The following is a 25627-nucleotide window of genomic DNA, read 5'->3' as shown; positions in this document are numbered from 1 at the left end:
TATAACGCCCTCAAATGAGTAACTCCTTATTCTTTGAAAAGTCAGAATTTTCCTTTTAAAAGGTATCATTCTATTCTTCACTGGGGTAAAAACTAAGTTCCTTTCACCTGGAAACAGAAAAATACCAACTAGGTTGTGTTCTGACCAGTTTTGGGAAAAACATAATGAAACAGTGGAGAGTCTCTGATTTTACCATTACTGTAATATCCACAAATGTCACCAAGGCAGCCTACGGAATATTTCTGGAGCCTAATGATTTCAAGTGGAAGTAGCTTCATTCCTGAAAAGACTGTGACATTGCTTTCTGCAATAATAAAATAAACAGAAAATAACACTTCTCTAGACAGTGCCAATGAGCAACATGCTTCTGAATTTATTACAGAAGTGAGTCAAAATTCTTCTATGGTGGTGAAGGAGAAAAAGTAAAGGAAGAGGTTGAGAGACAACTGCATTCTCGGCTGCATCAATGAATGCAGAGAGGGGAGGAGGCAGGAAAGGGAGCAGCAGGAGGGAAAAAAGGGAAAAGAAGAATTGGAAATTGAATGAAAAGAGGAAGTAGCGAGTGAAAGGGAAAGAAGAAAACATTAAGAAATAGAGGAAAATGAATTAAGTCCATTAGATGCAGTGAAGGAGGAGGAAAAGAAGGATGGGGGAGAAGGTGAAAACGGGAAATGAATAAAGCAGGAGAAGGAGGAAGATGAGTGTAAGATAGGCTATCCTCCCAGGGGTCAGCAAACTACAGCTCATGAGCCCATTCCAGCCTAGTACCTGTTTTTGTAAATAAAGTTTTATTGGAAATATAACCAGGCTCATAGAGGCACCCATTGTCTGTGGCTGCTTTCATACTGTAATTGCAAAATTCAATAATTGTGATGGAAACAGTATGGTTCACAAGCTTAAAATATTTACTGTCTGATTCTCATGAAATCTTTGCCGTCTAATCTAGTGGTTCCCAAACTTCACTGTGCATCAGAATTACCTAGAGAGCTTATTAAAACACAGATTGATGAACCCCACCCCCAGAGTTTCTAAGGAGATCTGGGATGGGATCTGAAATTTTTATTTCTCATAAGTTCCCAGGTGACACTGATGTTGTGGGTCCAAGGATCAAACTTGGAGAACCATCGCTCTGATCATTATGTCCCACTAGCAGTGTTCGGAACGGAGGCTTTTGTGAGGAAAGGAAAGGGAAATCAAAATTGATCCTCTTTGAGGTAAACATTACATGTATCCATTGAAATCACAATTGTTTACAAAGCATACCTTTAAAAAAATTCTTAGAACTGATTATTTTTATAATTCTAGTTTCATTTTTATAGCAATGAAAAATGCATCTGATTTACTTTAAAGCTGAGTTAATTGGTGGTTTGTTTCCAAAATTGTTTTACAGTTTGGTTTGATTCAACTCCTTGAAATAACATGGACCATGTCAATGTTATGATGCGTAGACTCTATCCAATGAGAATGACCTCTCCCACCCATAGGTGGCTGGCGGCTCACTGCCTTTACCTGGGGCCTCTGAGAAACGAAGCCATAAGCAGCTTAGGAGTTTGCTAAGCAGCATGTACCTCACCGCACTCCCAGATGATACTGACGTCTGAATCTGACCCTATGAAATTGTCAGGTTCCTCATTAGCTTTTCTCCTGGAGATGGGCATAAATGTTGTCCTGGGATGAGACCTTTGGGAATCATCAAACCAAGGACTTTATCCTGCTTAAATACTGCATCTCAAAACCCTGACATCTGTTGTTGTTGTTGTTTTCTTTTTACCTGTATGGGGCTCCATCGTTTTCAGTCATGATCTTCCTTTAGTTGTGTGCTTAAATTTGTGCTTTGGCTGGGAACGTAGACACTCAATTGTTAGCATTAATTTTGCAATTCCTACGCTTGCTCTTTGGAAATTTTGTGAAAGAGAGAAGATTCTCTTTTTTTCTTTTCTTTATCCTAGCATTGGAGAACTTAAAGGGGAATTAATTTCAGAACCTGAAAGTGCCAGAAACACCTTCAAGGATAGAATGGGCTGAAGTTAAAATTAGCAGCTTTTTCAAACATATAACAGTTTGATTCCACCATTGCTCTTTTTATTTGTATATATAACTGAGATGGGAAGAGAATGGAAAAATACTATTTTTTTTACAGGAAAGCTACAGTAAATTTAATTCTATTTAATTCAGATATTAGATCTAGAGGATTTCCAGATTTGTGAAAAGTTGATGCATATGAAAAAATGTATTATAGATGTCAAGGAAGGATGAATAATGTAAATACATGTTACATGCCTAGCATAGTATGTGGGATACAGTAGATACTTAATACATCACTGTTACTGTTGTTGCAACAGGCACCCTCACGCTGTTGAGGGTATAGGCCTGGATTAAAAGATTATGGTAAAACGAATAATGCAGGCCATCCGTGCTGTGCTTGGTACTCTGTTAACTGAATTGTGCATGCCTGAATCCATTCCTCATTTGCATGATCCCATGTAAACATTAATTATTCATTATCAAAAAACTGTGCAAAGCATAGACTGTATACTTTCAACACCATGGGAGTTTAATTTTAAAGAAACTCTTTGATGAATTTTCCAATAAATTAGGCTTTTCCTCTGTAGATATCATCCAAAGAGGATTGTGGGTTAAATTCCTTCAAATTCCTCTCAAATCATTTGCAATTTATAATGAATGCCAGGAAAGGTAAATTTGGAAGTCAGTGAGAGCTCTTCTTTCCATGACATCTTTTTCCTTCTTTCCCTCTTTGTATTGCAACATGGCATTTCTGGAGTGTCTGATTTTTTCAGTACTGCTTGACTCAGCCACATCATCACGCTGATAAGTGCCATAGAGAGAGGGGTCATCTGGTCATCTGTCTCTATTTCCCTTCCATCTATGTTCCATTCAAATTAGCCACTGCATGTGTTTGTGAGAGAGGAAAAGTCAGCCCATCTGCAGCCCTACACCTTGAGTGAGAGGTTACAGCTGAGATCTGTGTACCAGAGTGGGTTACCATGAATGGTGAACTTCCACTGTGGACTTTTAAAGGTCTTGCCATATGCAGTTCACTGTGGTAAAATTTTGCATCAGAGGGATGACATGAAAAGCTAACAAACAGTTTAGCAGCTACTCTCTATTTTATTCAAGGAATTGCACTATGATGAAAACATTGATGGGAAATTATTGTTGGTTCACTGCAGTTTTCACTTAGGGTTAACATTCGGAAAGGCACCAGTCTCTCTGGAGTCAAAGAGGGTACACATGGAAGGAACTAGTGAATAGTTTGGTAGGCTTCAGTTCTCTCCAATTTCTTTTGAGTTTTCAGATCTTTCATTCATACTGGTACTAATTTCCAAACTATTTTTCCTATAGTTACTGTGATGAATTATCCCAAACTGAGTGTCTTAAAACAACGTAGTTACTGTGATAAACTGCCCCAAACTGAGTATCTTGAAACAACACAAACATATTATTTTACAGTTCTGGAGGTCAGAAGTCCAGAATTTGATCTCAGCGACCTAAAATCCAAGGTGTCAGCAGGGTTGCATTCCTTCTGGAGCCTCTAGAGGAAAAGCTGTCTTCTTGATTCTCCTACTTACTTAGAAGTTCTAGAGGCTCCCCCCTTTCCTTGGCTTTCAGCGTTTTCCGCCATCTTTAAGGCCAACAGTATAGCATTCTCCAATCACCGTTTTTCTCTCTTTGCTTTTCTTCTGGCCAGCTTTCATATTTTCTCTTCTTTATTTTTTCCCCCAGCTCTTTGGTTACACAGGCTCTATATTTAAGTTACTGGAATCAAATACATATTTATTCTTTGTGTTGGTAGATCAATGCACGGCCATATTGCTCTTACCATTCTCTCTCTCTTTTTTTTTACTTTTCTCCTTTCCTCTTTAAAATGAAAACAGCCCTGTACTCTTTTTCTTTAAACACATCCATGAGGAGATTAAGGTTTTGCTTAATCAGCCTTAATTTTCCTTATAGTTCCTAAACTTGCCTTTTTTGAAAGTTCATTGTCTGCATATTCCCCTAAAGGGAAAAATCTAGTGTTTTAACAGCAAACCTAATTGTGAAAAGATGTGTATTTCACAGCTTGCCTATTGTCATGACTCATGTGTGTATTCCATCATCATATTTTATAAAGCAAATGTTAACGTTTACAAAACCTCTTACTATTAAAATTACTGTTTTCTATGACTTTAATTTTGAAGAAAATTTGCATTTTCATTCACACCATTCACTATTGGTATTTAAATAGGAAAAAGAAGTTGTGTATATAGGATAATTAAAATGTTAAATTTTAAAGAAACCAAAAATAGTTCCTGGTTTTTGGAAGAATGGCTGCATTTATACCTACTTTGATTACAAAAGAAGATATGTACATTGTGATAAAACATAGTTCATATACAGTCAAAAGGAAGAAAATAAAATGATATACACTACCCAGGAAAAAAGCCATCAAGTTTTGGTGATACAGTCTTTTGGATTTTTTTAGTGTGTGCATGTGTGTGTATTTTAAAAGATTAGGATTTTTCTGTGCATACTGTCCTCTGATCTGTTCTTTTAAACTAACAATGTGTTGTAAACACTTTTTGTATTAATTGATAAAATTTGTATTGGCTGCATTATGTTTTATCATGTTGATACACTGTGATTTATTTTAAAACATTCTGGTAAACATTCTTACAATTACCTGTAAGTATTTCCTTAGAATAAATCTCAGAAAGGTATTCATGGGCAACCAGGCATTTTTAAGTATTTTTATACATATTAGCAAATCTAAAAAAAGGAAGTTAAACATAATACCCTCCTAGATTGCTCCTACTCAGTGGTGAATGTTAATTGCAGAGTTGGGGCTTGGTTGGGGGACCCGGACAGCGGTAATCCAGGAGATAACTTCACAAAGTGGAGTTACTGCATTTATGTTCTTTTTCAAACAAATATGCCATAGTGATGTAACAATTGTTTTTTTAATTTTAGGTTACCTCGCACCTCGAAACCTTCCTAGTACTGGATTCTTCCCGTTCCTGCAGACCCTACTCTGTGACACAGACTCTAAATGCAAAGACACACCCTATGGCCCACAAGATCTGCTTCGTAGGAAAGGGATTGATGATACACTATTTAAAGACAGGTGGGGGTTCTTCTCAAGTGTATTCAATTGTTCTGAGAGATCAAATCTTGTTTCCTTATGAGATAGCCAGGAAGCCATGCAAGCTTAGATACACAATTTTGTTTTGTATGTCTATAAATGTGATGATCTAAATATGAAATAACAAAGTAGGTACAAACTAGAATAACTGTGTTTATGTGAGATTGAGCACAATCTACTTTGGGTAAATTTCTCAAATTTGCTTTATAAGATGGGTGACTAAGGTAGTCCTCCCTTACTTCCCTCAGAGATTCTCTATCCAATCTTAAATTATCAGTGACACATTGTCTGAGACTCATCACAAGCATAAGATGTCATAAGCATAGAATAAGTGTCAGGGCCGTCATCCTGGAAGAATGGCGTACTATCATGTGTGATACTTTCAGATACAATAAAAACCAGAAAGTGCAAAAAAGAAAATTAAAGGTCCTAAAATTCAAAGTAATAAAGTTAAAAGTATACATAATTGAATGACAACCTTTAAATGAGGTTAATGCATGTTCTACTTTATGGTGTAAGAAGCAGTTGAAGTATAGGGTATTTAGACCATTAACAACCTGACCATTTACAACCTCAATTTTCCTTCCTGGTATTCGAAACCTAAAGAGACTCCCAGAAGCCTGTATGTCTTCAGAACTGAAAACAATATTGTAATCTTGAATCAACCGTGAGCTAATTCTGCTAGAGATATTTTTTGAGTATCTCTCGAGAAAAGGGTTGTTTTTTTTTAATCTATAATCCTAGATACTTGGTGGCCAAATTTTAATACTAAATTCCTTAGCATGTAGCACAATTTCTCCTTTAATACAGTTCTCATGATTTTGATCATCCAATAATGGAGCTGAAACTTTAAGAGAGCAACTGCAACCAGTTTAGCAAAAAATACAAACATGTTAAGCGTTGTCATGGGACACAACTTGGGACCTCTAATTGTTGGGTTGCTAATTCACACTGATTTTGTTGTTTCAATAATAAGTTTTGATGCTTAAAATAATCTGATGTTCATTCATTCATTTATTAATCTATTGTAAAGATAGGTTAATAGAATGAGAGACTTCCATGTGCTAGGCACCATTTCATGCACTGGGATACAGAGGTGAATAAAACAATTTCTCTCTCCTTTTGTTAACTGCAACAGCGTGATCAAATAAATAAATAAATAACATAATTAAATGAGTGTGCTGAGAAAATAAAGCAGGTTTACAGGTAGAAATTGTAAAGCAGGGATTTAATAGAGTATCAACAGAAGGCCTCTGCTAGAAGTGACATTTGGGTAGAGACCAACAAGGATGAGGAAAAACCAGCAGCAGCATGTAAACATCTGGAGGAGGGTGTCACATGCAGAGAAACAGCAAATGATTCTGAAGTGGGGACAAACACAACCATTTAGAAGAGCAATGTGTCAGCTAACATGGTTGCAACATAGCAAGGGATGAGAAAGTGATTGGGGCGTGTAGAAAAGGAACCTCAGAGACCAGAGCATGCACAATCTATTGTGAAAGGAAAGGTAAGGAGATTCACATTGTGTTTTTGGTGTAATGAGAAGCCATTGGAAAGTTTTGAGCAGGGAAATTACACGGTACATTTTCTATGAGATTGGCACAGATCTAGGCATATACAAGCACGACCTAAATGAGCACCAGTGTATAATTCTGTAAGAAGACCAAAGCCAGCTAGAGTCTATTCCCTCTTGTGTAATCAGTGCAAAGGTGGGATGCAAAGAAGAATGGCATTCCTTCTTGTTCCAGTGTTGATGGTCTCTATGTTCATTATTAAGTGAGTGATGAATTAGGAATGATGGATGCTGATGTTCTAGCAAGGGAGGAAAAACATTAAATCAATAACACCTAATAGGAGATAGAACAATGAAGAGTGCCAGAGGGAAGCAGAAGCAAGACACCCTCTATACTTAAAACAGAAAGCGTGCTTTCAGCTGGGGTAATCAGGTAACTCTTTACAAGGAGCTTTACTCGAGATGGACATTTTGTGAACCAGGCATTAGAGGAGCTATGAGAAAAATTAATATCCATCATTTGCAAATTGGATTACCATTTTACAAAGAACTAACTATAAGGGACATAATTAACCGTATCTAAGAAGTGTGTAACTATAGTTCCCTATAAAGAAGTATTTGTCTGGCCAGGTGAGGTGGCTCACACCTGTAATCCCAGCACTTTGGGAGGCCGAGGAGGGCAGATTATGAGGTCAGGAGATGGAGACCATCCTGGCTAACACAGTGAAACCCCGTTTCTACTAAAAATGCAAAAAAACAAAACAAAAACAAAAACATAGCTGAGCGTGGTGGCATGTGCCTGTAGTCCCAGCTACTAGGGAGGCTAAGGCAGGAGAATCACTTGAACCCAGGAGGCAGAGGTTGTGTTGACCTGAGATCGCGCCACTGCACTCTAGCCTGGGCAACAGAGCCCAACTCATCTCAAAAAAAAAAAAAAAAGGTATTTGTCTGTCTAATATTATACTGAACCAAATTCATGAGGTTGCATGAGATGAACACTGAGTTGGTTTTGGAAGTAGGTTTCAGGTTCAGGTTTATTGTATCATGTTGACTATTCTCTAGATGTCTGATCCTGTCAGGTTTATTGTATCATGTTGACTATTCTCTAGATGTCTGATCCTGTCAGGTTTATTGTATCATGTTGACTATTCTCTAGATGTCTGATCCTGTCTGCTTTACTTAGTTTTAGTGTAACCTCCAGGGGGTTTGTTTAGCTCAAGTTGTATATTGCTGTATATTCACTATTTTCTCTAAACTACTAAGTAATTGGAGTTTAATTTATAAAATTATGTACAATAATAAAATTGCATTAATGGTATTTCCCATCATGCTATTAACTTTTATGCTTTATGTAGCTGTGAAATGAAACTGGCACATATTTTACCAGATAAACAATTCCACTAAAATTGCTTCCCTTTAGTAAAGGAAGATTCACCGGCATAGCCTCATTAGGAAACAAAATAGTCTTCCTTTCCTGTTCTGTACGTGAGGGGAAAAATGCCACCTTTGGTCTCATCAGAAGAGGCCCACCATGTTTCTTTTAATATAATACTCTTCTGAAAGACATGAACACACTGCAGTCACCGCTTGTTGGCCAGTCACCAAGTGTTTTGATGTGATTTTGTGTCTGGCACCAGCCTTCTGTTATTAAATTCATACTTTTCTAGGCATTAGCTTCAGGATGAGATGTTTAAAAAAAATCCAACCCTGTACTCAGCATCGACTCTAACTAGCTGTCTGAAAAAAGAAACAATTACGTTTATGTTTTTTCTGCTCATGTGCACAACAGATGATCCAACATCACAGATCTTGCCCTTTTCTTTCCTCCTTACACTGCCTCTCAGAATCTATCAGCACAGTGGGAGCCCCTGGCCATGTGCCATTGCTCACACAGTTGGCGAATGGCAAAGATCATCCCCCAGAGCGCACAGGGTCATTATTTGGAGAAGGGATTCAGCTTTCCTGCAGATCCTGGGGACAATTGCCTCTGTGGATTTGCTCCCTATTTCTGTTGACACTCATTCATGACCCACGGCTTCTAAATTCGTACCTCTGCTCCTATTGTATGGCTCCTGCAGAACTTGAAAAAATATTTAATCAGAGTGTAGTCAGGTCTAATTTTAAAGTGCCAAGGCTTTTGTTTAATGTTGAAAAACATGGACAAGCTTAGCAACTGACCAAAAGATATTATTAGGAGTGTAAGATAACTGGAAGTAAAATAGGTGTTTGCCTTCATTTGGTTACATAGATGAGAAAGGATATAGTGGTCTCTTCTTGTATTAATTTTTGATTATTTTATAACCATAATAACCATTTTAGCTAAAATCAGTATAAAAATTAAATCAGGTAAAAATAAATTATTTTAACTAAAATCAGTGTAAAAATCAATGTGAAAAAAGTCCGTGTAAAGTAAGACTTTAAGAGTTTAAAGACGTTCCTCTAGCTTGTCTTAGTATTACATTGACTATTATTATGTAAAACCACATAAAGATAGATGAATTAAAACATAATTGCATATAATTTAAACAGAAACATTGATAATTATGAAATAAAATTTGTAAAAGTGAAAAAGAAAGGTTAAAATTTTATTTATTAAAAAACAAAGTGGAATAATGTCTCAATTGTTATGTAAGACCAACTGTTCATTCATTCAATAAGAACATATTGAATTCATGTAGCATGCTGGAGGCTATGCAAGTCACTACAGATACAAAAATGAATGAGGTATATGTCTTGCCCTATATAAACTTACAGTTCAAGTGGGAAAGAGAGATAGAGAGGCGAGATAACAGGTAAACTGGTATAACATGGTAAACGTAGTGAATGTCTGTTTAAGTCTCACTGTGCCCAGAATATTAGAAAGCAAATGCTGAATAGTTACATAGATACCATAAGACATTGTTTCTGCCTGAGGAATATGGATCTTACTGGAGAGTGTGTTAGTGAAGTGGAGATAGGTGTGGGTGGACAGATGCCAGGAGAGTTCTTTCAGAGGATTTTAAGGAGTGTGGTCCTTAAGAACAGATTGTTGGTTACCAGAATAGCGGAAGGCGTATTTGAGATGGGTCATGGAGAAAGAACGCCAGAACTCAGTGAAAGAGAAAAACAAAGGCACTTGCATAGTTGACTTACAGAAATAGGCAGATAGCTTTGTTACTGACTGTGATGGAGAAATTACACATTTCCTTGCAGTGTTGCCAAATTAATCTGCTTGTTTCATCATTAGGTAGAACATAATCCGCTCAGTGTCATCTGAATGATACAGTGATGTTATCTCCTTTTCCCGATTCTATGTGTTCTTGGCACATCCCCTAATCTGCCCATAATAATAGTCTGACAAATTTTAGAAATATATTAGTTAGCCTCAACTCAGTATATTCTATAACTAATTCCAAAGTCTTTCCTAAGAATATAAAAAACCTAGGACATAGTAACTTATTAAGACATTTCTAAATCTTAATGTTTTAACTGATATGGATTGTTGGATTATAACTGAGCCACGTATAAGAGAGATACATTTTGAATATGGACAGGCATCCATAAAGTATGGATGACCCTTAGGGAATGAGGGTCAGGATGAAATATGAATAATTAAAACAATTAAAGTTTTCCCATGGATGACTTTGTTCAGGATATCCAGGAAGGACAACTGTGTCAAATCACGGAGGGGGCCTCAAGACCATTACAGTGTCCTTAGTCCTTAATTGCAGTTAAACGTTAATGATAAATATCATTTGGAAGTGGGATCAGAACAAGACTTACAGCAAATCTTGTATGTTTCCAGGTGCCACACCATACCCATATAATTCTAATTCTGGGAAAAGAGAAAAAATGCATATACAAATTTAACCAACCCTTAGAGATAAAGAATGTCAGAATTTTCTTTCCAGGATTTGCCATATGTCCCTTTCCTGATAGGGAATTCCTTTTATAAATAGATTATGCCATGGTACACCATACCACTTACACAGGTAGTGACATTCCTACTCATAGGAAAAAGACACCTATTAGAAACATACGCATTTTACCATGGAGATGATATATATAAATGTGACATTTCCTGAATGTAACTATTGGTAGACATATCTGAAAACAAGTAAAATCTATTCAGTGTTTAGGTTTTTTTTTCCTCAGAATGATGGAATTCTTAAATCCAAGATGTTTCCTGTATTGAATTCTACTCCAAAATAGAGCTCTATAAATGTCACTTAGAATCTACATCTTCAGCATCTTAGAGGAGAGTCTCTTGGCCATGCCCATGGTACCATGCATGTGGCTGGGTCCAATAACAGTTAGTAAACTGATGCCATGGACCACTTGATGATTTGTTGGTTCACCCAAAGGGTTGAATTTTCTGGAATCAGATGGGCATATGTGCCGAATTCAGGGGACAGCTAAGTTTTGCATCATACTTTCATATACTTCCCAGTGATACCCAGTATGAGATAGAATCTCTGAGACTTCCTTGGAGCTATTTTGAGCTCCTGGATAGGATGTTTAACGCTCCTGCTTTGGTCATGGGGACTGCAAATGGGGAAGAGTTGAATAATTCTATTATCTGTCATAGTCTTGTTCAGGGTTTCTCAACCTTGATTCTCAAGTACTGATAACGGGGACCAGATAATTCATTGTCGTGTTATGCCGTGCAGAATATTTAACAGCACCTCTAGCCTCTACTCACTAGATGCCAGTGACACTCCACACACAGTTGTGTGACAACCAAATATGTGTTCAGACATTGCCAAATGTGCCCTGGGGTGGGAGGAATAATCCCCACTTGACAACCACTGGGCTAGCAGAAGGCTGAAGGAAAAATTTTTCAGGTTGCAAGAGGCTTGCATTAAGGACATGAGTAAGGATCTTGCTCTATAAGAAATATAAATGATAACTCAGATTTAGGGGCCCTGTCATGTGTTCTAAACCTCCTTTGTGCATGTCTTACTTAGCTATTCTCATTAATGTACCGTGATCCCTGGTTTTCTTATTTACTTGCCTATTATTTTACATATAATAAGAATTTAATCAATGTTGGTGAGTTAATGAATGAATATGGTAGGTACAATGTAAGATGATAACTTTGGGGCTGTGGCTGGGTGTTTCCTTTTCTAAGGATCCTTGCAGAATCAGATATGTAACAATGGAGAGCAGGCCACAGCTATTTAAAAGTTGTTCCAAGTGATGTTCTTCATTATCAGGTATCCACTGCTTGTCATGTGCTAAATATCCTACTATCTGCCAACACAATACACTGTTGACTTTTCTTAAGAACCTTACAGTCTAAAAAGGGGGAAATTGCTGAACACTACAGGTGGAATATTTATCTCATAACTAGATAAAGAAGTTACATAAACCTATAAAATGAGGAAGGGTTTACACCTCCGCATCACTAGTCAGTACTTGGAGGTTCCAGATCTATAAAATAATGGGGTACATCCATTTGGTATCCAGAGGTCTTGAAGTTTCTAGGATTCTAAAGGGATTACATCTGGAGCACAGGTGCATAAATATGGGCCTTCGGCTCCAAACTGATGGTGAAGAGTGCATCTTTGCAATGTCTTTTGTGGGTACTCTGACAAAGAGCTAATACTGATAAGTACCTATGATGACAGGGCTCAGAGAGCCTCTTGGTACACACACCTCACATCATACTCACAACAACCTTGCAAGGTAGGTGTTATCATTGCTAATTTGCTAATGAGGAAGACAATGGCTGAGATCTTTTAGGAAGAGAGAGATGAAATTCAAAATATATCTTCTAACTCTACAGTACTTCTGCCATGCCCCAACAATATGGTCTCTTTTTGTTTAATCAGCCACCGGAGCTTATAAGCCTATACTATGCTAGATATTGGGAATATAAAGATAAATAAGACTTGGCAGCTGTTCCCAAAGATGTCACAAAGAAACAGAAAAAGTGGTGGGAATAGGTCCAGATAGATATTAAATCAGTGTGCACTAAGTTCTTGTGTGAAATGACGGGAAGCGTGCTGTTTCTCAATCACCGTTCTAAGAGGCATGTAGTGCTTTGTCTGTAAGCGTGATCCTGCTCATTAGAAACTTCAGGGAATGCCATTAACTCAGTAAGGGCAGCTACTTTCTTGCCCTCTTTTAGTAATTTAATAGGGAGTTAATAGAATTAGCTACTTTTGTCTGGGGGGAAGTAAGCTGTGTTCCAACTTATAGCATTAATTCATCTTTTTACACACATACTCTGCTGTATATTTATTTTGCGCTTTCCATTTTAAGAGTTTAAAAAGGGATTCCATATTTGGGTCCCTTTCCACAATCTTGTAGAAGCTTTTCTCTCCTATCTTTTTCTTTCTCCTTTTTCTCTTTGTCTGCCTAAATAAATCACTTTCTGCAAAAATAAATAAATAAATCGTTTTTTAAAAGAGTTAAAAAAAAAGTTTTGATGTGCAATGGGGGTAGACATATGCTGTCACACCATACCTCATCAATGCAAAATGAAGCTGGAGAATATTTTCAGAAAGGGGAACAGCAAAGCACACGTGATATCCACCTCTCGCTTCCAAAAAAAGACGCATTAAGGCTACATAAAAGGATGTGGGCAACCACATCACACTGGGCACTTCCTGGTGAGAGAAAGGTGCTGTTAGAATGGGAGCTGCTGTGAGTCCTTGTCTAGGAGCAGTCGTTTTAGTGCGGAGCAAACTCAGAGCTGCAGAGCCAGCTGCTCTATGGGAAGGGAAAGAGTTTGTCTTTCCATGATGTTTAAATGCCATTTGTAGGAGTAATTTTAGTGTAGGAAGTTTAGTAAAGTGTCCTCTGTAGAACAGATGCAGCTTTTGCTTCTCCAAGAGCACACTTACATAGTTTCCTATTGCCTCATCTGTATTTTCCCCTTCCTCGCTTCCATTTATTATTCAGTCTATTTTCTCTTGCTCCCTCATTGCTCATTTTGATCTTTGTCATCCTCCCGTTCATTTTTGTTGCTCTCCCTAGTCCTTAAAATTTTTATGAAGGCAGTTTGTGCTTTTATTTTCAAAATGTGTTGATATTCAATTATCCTTGTAGGATTTCAAGCCGAACTAAAAAAATGTCAAGAAAAAGAAAAATAAACTCGGCTTTGTCAAACTTTCTAAAACTTCTTTTCGAGTAAAGGGAAAAGGTTTGGGTCAGTTCTTATTCTTACCTGAGCAGTTTTCCCATCCGCATAGTCAGCATAAGGAATGTGAAAAGATTTAGGGGCATAGAGTCAGGGTCATGAATAATTCAAATATACATTAAGAATGCAGAACTTTTATAGCAACCAGTACATTTTATGGAGAGTATTGGAAAAACACTAGGGAATGAAAACAAATATCAATTCTTTTCCTTTTTCCAATTATAAATCACAAAGTACCGTGGAACCAGGATTCAGATCCTGTTTCTGAAACAGAAGTCAAATTGAACCACAGTAGTAAGCAGAATTTCTTGCTTTTCCATTATCTTTTTATAGCCATCATTATGTACCTTATGTTTTTATAAATAACAACATAAAATTTGCCAACTTTTTGGAATTCTAAAAATTATCTGCGTTTTGGCATTTAGACTGATTTTGTTTTTGAAATATACATACTTATTTTAGGCACACGCATTTAGATACATCCAGTTTTCAAGAAAATATAATCATCTCCATTTTTATAATAAACTAAACGAAAAGTGAATTTTTAGAAAAGAGGGGTTACTAATTGCGGGAAGGCCCAGCAACGTTTTCTTCCAAAACCTAATGCGATCATGTTGTACAGGGATCCCTGGCACCGCAATGTAATCATTACCGCCTTGACACATTCAATGCAACTGAAAATGTATTTTAATGTTATTCCTCCTATACCTGGTTCCATCTGCGACGACATCAGTCTTAATTCCTACCACATACTGGCTATTCAATAAACGTTTGGCCTTTTTCTTCTTCCTTGAATCTGTCTTAACAGGGGTTCAGCTCTGAAAATATTTAAAAGGCCATCTATAATTTAACATAGAAAACTTATTTTTCTTTTAATGTTGACAAATAGGCAGACCTTTGTTTCAGTCCCCAAAGCACTCTTGGATTCTCATTTGTTTGGAATCTATCAACTTTTCAAAAGAAAATTATATCATACATATTTTAAATATTCATCTCTAATGTCTTTCAAAATGTCCTTTCTACAAGATTAAAGTAAAAATAACTATTTTAAACCTCATCTAGGCCATTTTCTCTGAATAAAAATATACTTTGTAGGAAACCTTATATATTCATTGCTGTGTGGTTAGGTGAATTCTTCCATTAAAATCCTGGAAACTATATTAATATGTGAAAGTCTTCAGACAGCCCTGGAATCTGCCACATAACACATTGCTGTGACTAACTAAAATTAATGTGGGGGAGAAGTTATAGAATAAGTTATAGAGTTCTTGCTTTTTCTTCTCCAGTGAGATTCTGAGAAAGTCGTCCAACCTGGATAAGGACAGCAATTTATCATTCCAGAGCACCCAAGTTCCAGAAAGAAGGCATGCATCACTAGGTAAGCTATTTTCTTCTGCAGAGTTTAGAACAAGCCTTATGGAATAGTAAAGGTCTAATCTTTGAAAGGTTTATACTTGAAACTTTTCAAAAAGATGAAATGCTTAGAATATCCCTGAGAGGTCTGAATGTTCCTGAGTATGGCAGTGCAATTATGTAAAAGTGTCGAGAATAATTAGAAATTAAGTTCTTACTGAAATACTCTATAGGAGCAAAAGCTTACATGTTGAGAATTGCACCGTTTCCCAGAACTGACCCTGGACTCTTTAGTTGTCTGCAGTTAGGTGATGCTGGGATGGTTTAGAAAGCCCATTAATAAAAATTATTGGAAAGAATCTCAGAGGTTTGTCCAGATTTTCCATTTTACAGGTGAGATATATGAGGCTTAACAAAGTTAAGTGCTGTATCTACAGCCATACAGCAGAGCTGGCATTAGAAGGACTTCTAAGCCTGCGCTCTTTCAGATGTACATCTTCTTCCTCAGATACTTAAGGCTCAGTATCACAGTCTTCAGTGTGACTGTGGACCTGCTTCACATCTAGGGCAGTAGCTCTCAACTTTTCATGTGCAGAGAATCTTCTTGAGTTGCTCCAAAAAAAATATGGATTCCTGAGCCTTAGGCGCAAGTGATTCCATTGCAAGTGGACTTGAGAAACTCTGATTAGAAGCCACACATTAAAAACAAAAGTTTGAAACAGCAGGACTGGTTAACATTCATTTGACAAATACTTATTAGGTCCCTAATACCAGTAGCCACTGTTTTAGGGGCTTGGGATATATTAGCGAATAAAACAAGATTCCTGTATGTTGAAGTATAATTGGCACTCTGGATAAAAAGGGAGTTTCTTTTAAAAAGCCATGGGGTATTGAAGGCTTTATGATATTAAATAATAGTCCAATACAAGTTGATGGAGCAAGTAAAAAAAAGTCTTGTGTTAATGTAATAGAAACATGGTGGTAAATGGTTTGGAGGAGTTAATCTTCTGTTGTGAATGATCTGTGGGTGTTTGGCTGAGTAGGTTAAAGCACCATAGAAATAAGATCATAATGTTATGGTCCAGTAAGCTTTGCTTTGCTTGGTAGCTACAGATTATGTTTCTCACTCTGGCCAGTTACCTCACATATATATTGCTGTAGTCTAAAGGAATCAGATGGCAAGTTCTTCAGCCCCATGGGCACTAAAATAAAGCCTAGGCCCTGCTGATGATGAGTCGCTGGTACCATTGAAGATTAAGATTCTTTGCTCTGAGGATGACAAAAGACTTCTGTGTTAAATTTATAAAAGTCACCATACTGGCTTAATGAATATCTATGTCATAGATATGAATGTAGTCTTCCAGCTAATGCTCCAAACCCAGAAAATTCTGCCACATCATAAATAAATAATACTAGATGAAGACACATTGGGAATTACTTAGAGTGTACTGTAGTCCAGGCTAATTGCTTTATCCCATTTATTTGATCTAAAATATCATTCAGAAACCACTTTGAGGAGAGAATTTATTGTTCTAAGCAGATTTCAGTGTCTCAATTGGATAATTAAAAGAAAAGACCATTATCACCAGATGTGCATTGGCAGATCCTTTGAACAGATGTTGGATATGATAGATCTATGGAGCTAGTGTGGGCACCTCAAATCCTCCAGGCCTGCACAGAAATGATTCGGTTTATTGGGCAATAATATTGCTGATGAAGTTTAATGTTGCAAACGGGAATGAAAGCAAATGACATCGAAATGATTAGAAAAAAGCACGAAGAGACCAAAGCCATCACAGTTTTATATGAAAAGAAAAACCTATGGAATTTACCATTTTTCCAGTATAAAAGTTACATGGAAGAGGCATATTTGAGCACAACTTTGCTGGAGGGTATATGAGGTCACAAGTGATATTTATGGATTCTCATGTGATCCTGCCCATTTGTGGTGTGTGTGTGTGTGTGTGTGTGTGTGTGTCTGTGTGTAAAATGCTAATCTGTTCCTTCTATGATTACAGCCACCGTATTTCCCAGTCCAAGACCTGATTGGGAAAGCCCTGGATCAGATACTTTCAATGGCAGTCAAGTGCTTGCACGAATTCTTGGCTTGGAAAAGGTAATTTTATTCAGTTTTGTAATGGATAGAGTGATTCAACATAGGCCTTTTAGGTTAATAGAAGGATCTCTCAAATAGCAAGATGTTTGGAGTACCTTTCCTATTTAGAGTAATATCTCAGGCAACTTCTTTTCTTAGGAACTCTTTAATAAACAGCTTAATTTTAAGACATTCTGAATTCCTTAACATCTTGAGTATTTATTTACTTCCCTGTTAAGTCCCTTAATTGAACTTAAAGTTTTCATTTAATAAGAAATTAGGGCAGCATTATATGTGATGTTTTAATTTTCTGAAGCAGGAAAGAAAAAAAGACCAAATGAAGCTATAATGCTCTTCAAATTTGCTGCCTCATCCATACTAATCAAGTCTTGGGAAAAATTAGAGCTAAGGAAAGTATTGCCTCAAAGTAGGAAAATCCTTTTTCTTAGCATATTTTAGAGAGCTTACCTATGGATTTCTCTGTTTCCTAGAGATCATCCACTTTAAGATTTTCCAGATTGCAAGATAATGACCATAATTTCTATCAGAGGTGTAAACTGGCAGCCTGTGAGCTAAATGTGTGTGTGAGTGTGTGTGCGGAGATTTTAAGAAATTGAATGTGAATGCCTGTAGGCAGAAAAGGTGCTCTTTGTAACTACAATCCCCACTTCTCCTTATTGTCTTTCATCTGGCCAGATTCATATATTTAAGTTACTTTGCTGGTCCCATAGGTATTTAAGACCCGTTTTATGTGCTCATTAGAAATGAAAAGGCATCATTTTCAACATTTTTAATTAGAGATACTATTTTCTATCTCTCTCCCCCTCACCTCTCTTCTTTCCTTCCCCCATCACCTTCACACACACACACACACACACACACACACACACACACACGCATTTTTAATAATATATCTATGTCTTATATAGTAACCATTTTCTTTTATCTGATTATGAGACATGTCTCTAATGTTTATTAACCATAACCACTGCTACTTAATATGTATTTGTTAGTTAAATTAACATCTCAATGAACTGAGTTATATAAGTGAGCCAAAGGCCAGCACAAAAGTGGACTCCAGGAAAAGGCATCACACTTATCAACCCTGCCCATGCTGGCCAAAATAGAGGACTTTCAATGTGTCCGATCTAGACATTGAAAGTCTAGTTTATATAATATTGGAGGTTTCTAATGTTTTTTTGGTCTGGCATAGAAGTCCCTCAGCATTCCCAGTTAATTCCAGTCTAAAGTCTCCCCTAGACAAGTACAGTGTATAAATTAGAGAACGTTGTTCTATGCCATTCTAATTCTTACATTTTGGTTCCTAGAAGCAGACAGTCTTGGATTGGATCAGATAAATTCTTTAATATTTAGAAAAGCAATGCCATTCTCCAAAATGCTACTTTATTGTACTGAAACTCCCAAGTTCTCTTTCTCATATGGAATAGAATTTCAGAATTTTGTGAGGCAGCACAGAGTTATATATCCAGGGGAGATAAGCCAAAAATGAAATTCTATGTATGGATACATATTTTTAGAGTAGTTGGGACAGGGAAGGGATGTAAAAATTAGGATGACATATTGATGCCTGTGTCAGCAATCTCTCTGATTCCTCTTTCTTTCTCTTTACTGCTTTCTGCAACACTTGCAAGAATGAGTAGAGAAATCATTTTGGGGTGAGTTTATGTGGAATGTTAGAAAAGAGATCTGGATGAATGACTAGAAGGCCTAACACTTTTATAGTACATCCTAGATAAGTGGATTCTGTCTTGTTCCATTACTTTTAGAATATGAGTCACTAGAAGGTAGTGTGTAGAGTTTGTAATATACACTTAACAGGAGGATGAAATTGGCTTCACCTCATGGAGTTATAAGAATTAATTATTAAGATGGACCCCTTAAGTCTGACAACTATCATCAGCTCTGTAAATATCTGAACAACTTTAATATGATCAATATTATAGGAAAAATACTGCTATATCTGTGACTGGCCTTCATTATGAAATATATAGGGAAATTATGATTCCCTTGTGAAAATGATTTCCAATGACTACTTTTAGTAGTTATGCCTACTATTAAATATTTTGATATATATGTTTTCCTTTTTCTTTCTATATAGAAGACCTAGATAGAAGAATTGCTTTGCAAATAAAGCAATCTATATTTATACTCTTTGTAAATAAACATTGTTTATCCTAAGAATAGACCTTGAAGCTCCTTCTGTTGGAAGTCTTCCAAAGATCACAGCCAGTTTCTCATGAGTGTCATGAAGAGTTAGGATTCCGGAGTTTCTGCTGCTCAATGTCCAGGAAAAGTGAATAAGATTTTTATGCATGAAGATTTTTGTAAGAAAAGACTGTGCTTTGAGGTTTTCTGGTCAGAGACAAGAAATGAGTTCAGTCAAACAAATGAAGTAAATCATTTCAATCATAATATTAACAAGCATTTACCACATTTACACATTCACTCTGTAAGTTCTCATGGGTAAACTCTATGTATTTTATTGCTATTTTAATAGCTGCTATAATGAATGACCTCAAAACGGCTGTTTTGGAGACAGGTTAGATTTCCTGAAGTCTAAAATATTTTAACATTTACATTTATTAACATTCTTATTTTACTCTTCTCACACATGGTTTTAGCTGTTAAAGCAAAATTCAACTTCAGAAGATATACGAAGAGAACTGTGTGATACCTATCCAGGATACGTTGTGGATAATGCCTTCTCTTGGACCTTTCTAGGAAGAAATATTTTTACCAAATTTTGTCTTTCTAACATGACACTTTTAGAGTCTTCTCTCCAAGAACTAAACAGACAGTTCTCCCAGGTAAGTGTAGATTTGTTAATATAATCAAGATCTCATAAACGATAGAGGGAGATGTTTACTGTTTCCATTCTTTGGTCCATTCAACAAGAGTCACTTTGTGGACCAAAGAATGGAAACAGTTTACTGTTTGCCCTCAAAGTGCAAATCTATAGCCCATGTGTACTGGGAAATGCTGACTGGAATATTTGCTCACCTTAGGCATGTCTTCCTCACAAAGACATCTGCACACAAAGTTTAATCTCAAGTTTTATTACCTATTTAATATAAAAGATTGAAATGATTTCAATGCTAAACCAAAAATATTACATTATGGTTAATGCAGATACAACTTCATAAGTAAAATATGACATTCCTCTTCAGTAAATGAAGTTTGATTATTTTCTCTGAGACCTTTAGGTGAGATTACTCAATGATATAAGTTTAACAAGTAAACTATCACAGTTGTTTAACTATCAGAAGTTAGAATAATAGGTAAAATCTTTTTATTTTTCTCACTAAATTCAAGCCTTGTTTGAAAACTAATTTTTCTTTAATTGTGAATTTTAAAAAACGTTTAGGTTCAGGAGCACATATTGCAGGTTTGTTATGTAAGTAAACTCACGTCACAGTGGTTTGTTGTATAGATTAGTTTGTCTTTCAGGTACTAAGCCTAGGACTCAACAACTATTTTTTCTAATCCTCATGCTCCTCCCTTGCTTCACCCTCAAGTAAGTCCCAGTGTCTGTTGTTCCTCTCTTTGTGTCCATGTGTTCTCATCATGTAGCTCCCACTTATAAGTGGGAACATATGATATTTCATTTTCTGTTCCTGCGAAGTTTGCAGAGGATAATAGCCTCCAGCTTCATTCATATTTCTACAAAGGATGTCATCTTGTTCTTTTTTATGGCTGCATAGCATTCTGTGATGTATATGTACCACATTTTCTTTATCCAATCTGCCATTGATGGGCATTTAGGTTGATTCCATGTGTTTTGTTGTTTGTTTGTTTTTTGAGACAAAGCTTTCGGGTGATTCTATGTCTTTGTTATTTTTTGTGTATGTGTTTTGTTTTTTTGTATTTTTGAGAAATGGTTTCACTCTTTCCCCCAAGCTGGAGTGCAGCGGTGTGATCTCAGCTCACTGAAACCTCCGCCTCCCAGATTCAAGTGAGGCTCATGCCTCAGCCTCCTGAGTAGCTGGGACTACAGGCGCAGGCCACCATGCCCAGCTCAATTTTTTTTTTTTTTGTTTTTTTGGTATTAGTAGTGATAGGGTTTCACCATGTTGGCCAGGCTGGTCTTGAACTCCTGACTTCAAGTGACCCACCTGCCTCAGCCTCCCAAAGTGCTGGGATTACAGATGTGAGCCACTGCACCCAGCCGATTTCATGTCTTTGTTATTGTGAATAGTGCTGCAGTGAACATATGTGTGCATATGTCTTTATAGTAGAATAATTTATATTCCTCTGGGTATATACCCAGTAATTAGATTGCTGGATTGAATGCTAGTTCTGTTTTTAGGTCTTTGAGGAATCACCACACTGTTTTCCATGATGATTAAACTAATTTATATTACCACTAACAGTGGTATTATAAGTATTCCCTTTTCTCTGCAACCTCACCGGCATCTGTTACTTTTTGACTTTTTAATAACAGCCATTCTGACTGTTGTGAGATGGTATCTTGTTGTGGTTTTGATTTGCATTTTTCTATGATCAGTGATATTGAGCTTTTTTTTCATATGCTTGTTGGCTGTAGGTATGTGTTTGTGTCCTTTGCCCAATTTTTAGTGGAATGGTTTTTTTCTTGTAAATTTGTTTAAATTCCTTATAGATGCTGGGTATTAGATCTTTGTCAGCTGCATAGTTTGCAAAAATGTCCTCCCATCTCATAGGTTGTCTCTTTACTCTGTTGATGGTTTCTTTGCTGTGTAGAAACTCTTAAGTTTAATTAAACCCTGTCTGTCAACTTTCACTTCTGTTTTGATTGCTTTTGGCATCTTTATCATAAAATAGTTACCATTTCATGTGTCTAGAATTGTGTTTCCTAGGTTGACTTCCAAGGTTTATATAGTTTGGGGTTTTACATTTAAGTCTTTAATCAAACTTGAGTTGATTTTGTATATGGTATAAGCAGGGGGCCCAGTTTCATTCTCCTGCATATGACTAGCCAGTTATCCCAACACCACTTATTGAATAGGTTTCCCCATTGCTTGTTTTTCTCAGGTTTGTTGAAGATCAGATGGTTGTAGGTGTGTTACCTTATTTCTGGGTTTGCTATTCTGCTCCATTGGTCTATGTGTCTGTTTCTGTACCAGTACCTTGCTGTTTTGGTTACTGTAGCCCTGTAGTATAGTTTGAAGTTAGGTAACGTGATGCCTCCAGCAAGAAGTTAAATTTTGATAAAACAATATATCCCTTCCACCAAAATATACATTAGAAGCAAGAACACTCTACTAAGGAGTGTTAGTGACTGCATACATTAGTATTTTTTAAATTTTAATTTTAAGTTCCAAGATATATATGCAGGACATGCAGGTTTGTTACATAGGTAAACATGTGCCATGGTGGTTTGCTGCACCTGTCAACCCATCACCTAGGTATTAAGCCAAGCATGCATTAGCTTTTTATCCTGATGTTCTCCCTCCCCCACCACCCTTCAGCAGGCCCCAGTGTGTGTTGCTCCCCTCTGTGTGTCCATGTGTTCTCATTGTTCAGCTCCTACTTACAAGTGAGAACATGCGGTGTTTGTTTTTTTTTTGTTGCTGTGTTAGTTTGCTGAGGATAATGACTGCCAGCTCCATACATGTCCCTGCAAAAGACATGATCTCATTCTCTTTTTTCTGGCTGCATAGAGTTCCAGGGTGCATAGTACCATATTTTCTTTATCCAGTTTATCATGATGGCATTTGGTTGATTTCAAGTCTTTGCTATTATGAATATTGCATACACTAGCCTTACACACAATGGTAAAAATAAGACACCAATAATCTACATTTAATGAAACCCTATATAAAATGAGAGGTCACAAAAAAATTTCAAAATTGTCTTGAAATTGTATAGACATCAATAATTAAAATATATCTAGATCTAGTATTTTCCCTTTGTTTTTTTGAACTTTTATCATAATTTCTTTGAAGTACAGAGTGTTTATTTTTATTTTTTTTTTACAGAGTGTTTCAATAATCCTTTAGTAATCTAATTGGGTTTCAAAAGCAACCCAATTGAAGGTACAGTTATAATAATCCCCAATCCAATGTAAAGCACTTACAATAATTTTTTAACAAAATTGGCAGTCATGTAGAGTAGAATATGTGGTAAAAAAAAGACATTGTTCAAAATCACATAGCAGTAAATATAATATATAATTGTAGTAGTAAATATATTTGTAAATATAATTGTAATAGTAAAGACTTTCCTGACTTATATATATATATGTATACCCAATTATATATATATGTATATATATATTACATATATTTATTAATCTATCTATAGCTCTACTAATCTATATATTGGTTTTAGGAGTACTCTACCCAAACAATATCATATCTAGTAGTAAGTATAGGGGAGATATATCCACAACTCCTAAACCAAGTCCTAAGGAAAAAAAAATTACTCAGAGCTAATTTTTATTTTAGGAACTTAATTTTAATTTTCAAATATATAATATGAAATATTTTATACAAATACAGCTTTGTTAACCAAACTTTATGCCAATTTTTGGAGCTACAGGGAAAAGATCCAATTATGTTTAAGAACAATAAAAATAGTTGCTGGTTTTCCAAATAAAAAATTGGCTTCGAACTGAATGAAGAGCTAAAGGAATTGCTTATGAAAAAATCTAGATTTTCAATGCTTTAAAAACAGTAAACCATGTGATTACAAATGTTAAAGTCTCATTTTACTCTGTGGTTTTATTTTTTAAGCTATCAAGTGACCCCAACAATCAGAAGATAGTGTTTCAGGAAATAGTCAGAATGCTGTCTTTCTTCTCACAAGTGCAAGAGCAGAAAGCTGTGTGGCAGCTTCTCTCTAGTTTTCCAAATGTGTTTCAGAATGACACATCACTAAGCAATCTATTTGATGTTCTTCGAAAGGCAAACAGGTAAGAAAATGTAAGAATTAAATGTAATATTAGTGTTCACAAAGAAGTCTTTTAAAAAATGTTACCTGTGATAATTACTGTTAGGTGGTTATTTAAACACAGAGAAAATAGTCCTTCAGCCCTTTATTTCAGATTTAGCAACGAAGGTGAGTGTATTAGTAAAGGAAAGAAGAAACGCACTGTGGTCATTGAGGTTATGGAAGTGTCCGTGAGGAACTGATCCTAACTGTTGTATTGTTACTGGGTATCACAGAGCTTCTAAGAATGAGGTGTATAGTATATTGCAGCAATGACTCCAGCTCATTCAGGGACAACCTAAGCTCTATACATCTAAAATTTAAACCATCCAGGAATAAAATACCTCATTGAGTTTTGTTTGGTGCCATCCAATATAAAACAACCTTATTGGTAAGAGTTTTGCTCCAAGCCACCTCAAAGAGGTTGGCCTCCCTCATGTGTGGTCAGCTTGTAAGATGATCTTTCCAAGCCTGCATTATCAGTTAGCTTTAGTATGTATGTTACAAAGATTTTAAAACTTTTGTAGCAGAAACTCCTTTAAGGGTTGCTTTATTCATAAAAGAGATGTGGGCATGGCCAATATTTCAAGTTTAATGAACAGTACTTAGATTTTGACTGTCCTGTATAGCTAATTTGAAAATGTGCCTTAAAAATTCCAACTACTGTATTCATGATGTTCGATTATTAAGTGCCTATTACATGCCAGACATGCTACCAAGATGTTTGTATGCATTATCTCATTGAATCTTACAACAGACATTATTTTGTAAATTAGATAACAGTCACAAAAAATAAGTATTTGCAGATCATGCAGCTAGAAGGGTTTACAACTGGGTTTCTAATTCCAGAATCCAGGTTGCCTCTCTCATATGTCACTAATAGCATGATGTATTCTATTTTATATGTCTAAGGCATCAGAAGAGATTTTTTTTACTTTTGGAATGCTTTTAAGAGCTTATATATGTTCATAAACCTTATAATAAGCCCTTGTTTTGATACAGTAATCTCATTTGATTAAAAAAACTGTTTTGAGATGGAGACAACAGGTTCCCATTTTATAGAAGAGGAGACAAATCCTTATGGAATCAAATGACTTCCCCAAGGTTCTATAGCTAGTACATGTCAAAGCCAGGGCCTGAATTTGAATCCCAGTTCTATTCTCTTTCCATGCTAACATACCATAACTGAAATATAGAAGAAACAAGATGTTAGGAAGGTTGATTGTCTATGTTAATCCTCATTTTGTCTCTTAGGAAAATGTTCACTCACTCAGAATTTTGACATTTCATCCTTTTCCTCCTATTTGTGTTCTGTCTTAGAAAGCAAATAGGGGAATCTGTAAAAGGAGAAGGGGAATTATTTGAATTACATGGTGCAGCAGTGAAAAGAGTCAAAATGATATTCAAACCACAAATAAGATATCACTACACACTCACTAGAGTGCGTAAAATATTAAAAATGGATAATTC

General features: G+C 36.2%; 1 protein-coding gene across 1 annotated transcript in view; it reads left to right on the top strand.

Moving 5' to 3' along the window:
• ABCA12 (ATP binding cassette subfamily A member 12) overlaps positions 1-25627 on the top strand; it is a 210458-nt gene that overhangs the window by 65080 nt on the left and 119751 nt on the right. Inside the window, exons 3-7 of the mRNA XM_035305614.3 lie at positions 4969-5122; positions 15066-15157; positions 17151-17248; positions 19870-20055; positions 23962-24140. Of these exons, the coding sequence (XP_035161505.3) occupies positions 4969-5122; positions 15066-15157; positions 17151-17248; positions 19870-20055; positions 23962-24140 (709 nt within the window). The remainder of the gene's footprint in view (positions 1-4968; positions 5123-15065; positions 15158-17150; positions 17249-19869; positions 20056-23961; positions 24141-25627) is intronic.

Source organism: Callithrix jacchus, chromosome 6 (assembly GCF_049354715.1).
Source record: "Callithrix jacchus isolate 240 chromosome 6, calJac240_pri, whole genome shotgun sequence".
In the NCBI taxonomy this organism is placed as follows: domain Eukaryota; kingdom Metazoa; phylum Chordata; class Mammalia; order Primates; family Cebidae; genus Callithrix; species Callithrix jacchus.
This window is presented reverse-complemented; position numbering and strand designations above follow the sequence as displayed.